Consider the following 5,005-nt stretch of genomic DNA (forward strand, 5'->3'; position numbering starts at 1 on the left):
CATACTTTGGACATGTTTCAAGGAGAGACAGGTCTTTGGAGAGGCACATCATGCTCGGTAGAGTAGAGGGACAGCGCAGGAGGGGAAGACCCTCTATGAGGTGGATTGATTCAGTTACTGGGGTAATTGGGGTGGGTGGGTGTGTTAGAGGCAATGCGATTGGCACAAGATAGAGCAGGGTTTAAGGGTGTTGTACATAGGGTCGCTATGAGTTGCAAACGACTCGACGGCACATAAGAACAACAATAACAGCAACCATCAAATTGGAATATATTCAAAGCTGACCCCTTCCCCGCTACTGTATTTTCATACAGCAAGAACATAACTGTCTTTCTTCTGCAAAACACCTTGTGATTTGGAACTGTATACCTTTGTCTTGGTAGTGCAACTCCTTTACACTAAGCCACCATTATAGAGGACATAATTTAATCCATAACATCACATAAATATAACAATTAAGTAGGGAAAGATTCCAGTTAGAAGGTTAAAATTTAAGCTACATTTTTGCTTTTAAAGAATCCCAATGTATTACTGTTTTCAGAGAAATCATCAAAATCACATTGGTTTCTGTAATAGCTAAAAATATTTTTATGCTATTTCAATTTTCTGTAGTCTTAGACATTTTCTTTCTCTTTCCTTCTTCCCTGTACTCCCTCCTTCCCTCCTTATTTCCCTTCCTCTCTCCCTTCTTCCCTCCCTCCCCATACATAGAGAATTGATAATTTTACTAGTGCTCTTGGAGCGTTAGTTTCCTAAAACACAAATTCATTTTAACTTAAAGCTGTTGGGATTTGAAAAATAAGTAATTATTTGCTGCTTTTTATGGACTTAAAATGTAATCTCAATAAATTATTTTCTAATAGTTTTTTTTTCATCTCCTTCCTCTCTTTTTCTCCTCAGCATTTTTTACCTCGTGGGAAATGTGAGCAGTTAATCAGACAAGGCATTCTGGAGCATGTGCTGTCATAGCTTTCCATCGAGACTGAGCCCTGCTTATGGAGACATCTACACTTCTCTCTCTCTCTACCTGATATTCCCCCTACTTTTTTTTTTTTAAGTTACAGAAATCCTTTTAATTATAACCGAGAATACTTGACTAGTGAGTATAAGTTGCTACCCTATAAAGACTTTCTTTTCCTTTTTATTTTTAATGTTATGCAATTTCCTCTCTTATAGATAAGAAAATCATATCTATAATTATAACATTCTTTTATCAATACAATGTGACCTTTTTTTTAAAAAAAGGAAAGTAAACATCACTTTGGAATTTGGTTGTACAGGGAGAAGGCAGGACCTGATGAATCTTGCTTTCTTCTGACAGTGTATGTGGTCAGGATTGCTGTGAAATTCTGATGAAATGCAAGGCAGGGATCTCAAAGTTTTGCAATATGTGTTATCAGGTCACAAAAGCAAAAGGAAATGATGATTTATAAAATGTTAATGTATTGAATATGTAATCACTGTAGTTTATCAATTAATTTGGGAAGGGAGAAAGCAAGGAGATGGTGGATTTTTGCCCATTCTCAGTAGTGATAAGTGGCCTGGCACATGACTGAGCATCAGTCTTTGAGTGTTCTCAGGAGCGTCTGTCACAGAGTGCCACAACTTTTTATTTTTATTTTATTTTATATTGGTTTGCTTACAAAGTTCATATACATTGTGTTTCACACTATCCATCATTCACATTATACCACAACTTCTTGGTTGTTAGATGCCATAAAGTTGACTACAACTCGTAAGCCTATGAACAACAGATCTGAAAACTGCCCTGCTCAAGTCCATTGTTAGTCACTATTTCAGTCCATGTTGTTGAGGATTTTCCTTTCTGATTCTTCGCTTTTCTCAGCATGATCTCCCTATCTGAAGACTCACCCCAGCTAACAGCATTCCCATAGTATTTGAGATGAAGCTTCACCATTCTTCCCTATAAGGAGCACCTTGGTTGCCCTTTCTTCCAAGGATAGACATATTTGTCCCTTTAGCAGTCCATGGGATATTTAGTACTCTTCTCCAATGCTACAATTCAAAGACATCAGTTCTTCTGTCATCCTAATTCATTTTCCAATTTTAAGATGCGTCAGAAGTCACTGAAAAGACCATAACTTTGATCAGGCACACCATAAGCTTTAAATAAGCCTTGCCCTTGATCTCTTTAGAGAGGTCCTTGACGTGAGATTTCCCCAATGTAGTATGTCTTGATTTCTTGACAGTTGTTACTATGAGTGTTGACTGTTGAGCCAAATAAAAGGAAAGCACTGACAACTTTTTTTTTCTCTTACTGATGATATTGCCTTTTGGTCTAGTGATAAGGATTTTTTTTCTTTGATGTTGAGAGATGTATATTGCTGACTATTCTTTGGTCTTCTGCAGCAAGTATTTTAAGTCCTCTTCACTTTCTGCAAGCAAGGTTGTGTCATCTGCATAACGTAGATTGTTGATAAGTCTTGTTCCAATCCTGATGTCACATTCTTTGGATAGCCCACCTTCTCAGGTGATTTTCTCAGTATTCAGATTGAATAGATTCAATCAGTTCAATTCAGATTGGATTGATACTCACCTTTTCTGATTTTAAACCATGCAGTTTTTCCTTATACCACAACTGGCATACCTTAAAACAGTTAAGAATCTATTCACCCTCCTGAGTGAAATATCTCAGCCACTAAAGGACAAATACTGCATAGTGCCACTGTTGTAAAGCAGGTATGACTTCAGAGTTTGGGGGAAACTAAAAGGGGATAAAAAATGTATACTGCATTGAAATAGATGACCTGTTTAGGAAGAGTATATGATTAGGTATTATCATGACAAGAGTCCAGAATAAAAGGTGCATAGTGGAGTGGACTGGGGGTGGGGGATTATATAATGATGGGGTTTTTTTTTACTTTTCAAAGAGAAAAGCGAACTGGGGAGAGGGGTGGGCAGGGAGGAAAGTGTGCAACAATGAATGAATGGAAATCCAAAGTCTCTGTAAACTTTCATTAAAATAAAAAAAAAATTATTCACCCTCAGTTTATGGAAGCCAGAAGTTGAAGTCAGGATGTTAACAGAGGATGCTTTCTTTGAATAATATTCTAAAGGAGAATCATCCTCTTAACTTCTGATTGTCTATCAATATCTTTGGTGTTCCTTGGCTTGTATACTATCACTTCCATCTACCCTTACATTCCATAGAATTCTTCACTATGTATCTCTCTTTAAATTTTCTCTTTTAAAGACAACAGCCATGAGAAGCCACCATCTCTATCTTAAGCATTTTTTCTCAGCTATTTAGTTATGATGTCCGTGGAAAGTGGAGCTGAATCTCTCATGAACTCTTGCCAGCAGGGTGCCTTAGTTGAGATTCGCTCCCAGAACACTAGCAACTCAGCTCCCAGCAATGGCTCCATAGTCTGCAGTCACCTCACCTGTGACTATACTCCACCTGTCACGTCTGATGTCCTAGATCCAACCACTGCTACCTGTGTGTTGGTGGACTACAGTCACTGGATACCTCAGTGGAAGAAGTAATAGTGAGCCAGCAAGGCTTCACATCACTTATCAGGAGCCTTAGACCATCCAGGAGCTCAGCAGAAACAGCATTTTGCTTCTTACCTCTATGAGATGAAACGGTTTGTGGAGTGCACCTCAAACTAGGGTAATTTAAACTCTGAAGGTGTCATATAGGGGCTGAAGCAGTGCAAATTAGCAAATGTAATCAAGAAGTGTCAATTGAAGAAATGGAAAATCTTCACATATGTTGTTACGAGATAACTATGACTCAGTTCTGAAGCTTACCCTATCCTGAGCCAACTTCACCATCTCTGAAACACCTTTAGCTGTGACTTGATTTCCAGAGTTACTTTGTCAGTCCATATCGTTGAGAGTCTTCATTCTTTGTGATGTCATTCAGAGCATATTGTCCTCCATGAACTGGCCCCTCTTGATAACATTCTCAAAGAATGTGAAATGGCATTTCAAAGTCCTTGCTTCCAAAGAGTGTCCTGGTTGTGTCCTGGCTTCACGTCCTTCTGGACAGAACTGGTTGCTCTCTTGGCAGTCTGTGGTATGTTCAACACTCTTCTCTAGCACCACAACTGAAAAGCATTGATTTCTTCTGTCATCCAGTTATTGTTCAGCTTTCAGATATATAGCAAGCAGTTTGGAACACCATGGCTTGGATGAGGTGCACCTTACTTTCTAGACTAACATAATTGATTTTTAGCATTCTGGAGAGGTCCATGACAGCATATTTTCCCAGTGCAACTCGTTTTGATTTCATGACTGCTGGTGCAAAGTGTTGATAATGGATCTAAGCAAGATGAAATTGTTAACAACTTCAACCCTTTCTCCATCTATCATAAAGGTGGTATTGACCTGATGGTGAGGAATTTTTTTCTTGTTGAGATGCAGTCCATGTTGAAGAGTGTAGTGCTTTATCTTCTGTAGGAAGCAGTTCAAGTTCTCCTCACTTTTTGGGAAACAAGAAATCTGGAGGACAGTTACTTGCTAACTAACTGGAAGAGATCCATATTCCCATTCCTAAAATGATGATACAGAGTGGAAATTATCAAACAATGTAATTAATATCACATGCCAGCAAAATCTTGCTGAAGATTATCTAGAAATGGCTACAACAGTACATGGACAGAGAATTGCCACAAATACAAGCTGGATTTGTAAGGGGCTGTGGCAATAGGGATATCATTGCTGCTCTCAGATGGCTCTTGGCTGGAAGCAGAGAATATCATAAAGATTTCTGTTTGTACTTTACGGACTATTCAGAGGCATTAATGCGGATCATAACAAATTGTGGCTAACACTAAGAATGGGAATCCCTGAACACTTGATGGTGCTCATGTGAAACCTATACCTAGATGAAGAAGCTGCTCTCTCAACAGCAAGGGAACACTGCACGGTTCAAAATCAAGACTGGAGTGTGATTTTTCTCCAGATAGGATTTTTTTTTCTTTAGTCAGCAATTAGTATTGTAGTATTATTTTTTAATATATATCTCTCCACATTTTCT

General features: G+C 38.4%; 1 protein-coding gene across 1 annotated transcript in view; it reads left to right on the forward strand.

Moving 5' to 3' along the window:
- LOC102869990 (DNA replication complex GINS protein PSF1-like) overlaps positions 1 to 969 on the forward strand; it is a 76,473-nt gene extending 75,504 nt beyond the window's left edge. Inside the window, exon 7 of the mRNA XM_006903188.1 lies at positions 901 to 969. Coding sequence (XP_006903250.1) covers positions 901 to 969 — 69 coding nt within the window. The remainder of the gene's footprint in view (positions 1 to 900) is intronic.
- Positions 970 to 5,005: the final 4,036 nt, after the last annotated feature.

The sequence above is a fragment of the Elephantulus edwardii genome, unplaced genomic scaffold (genome assembly GCF_000299155.1).
Source record: "Elephantulus edwardii isolate Elephantulus edwardi_28Jun2011 unplaced genomic scaffold, EleEdw1.0 scaffold00530, whole genome shotgun sequence".
Lineage (NCBI taxonomy): Eukaryota > Metazoa > Chordata > Mammalia > Macroscelidea > Macroscelididae > Elephantulus > Elephantulus edwardii.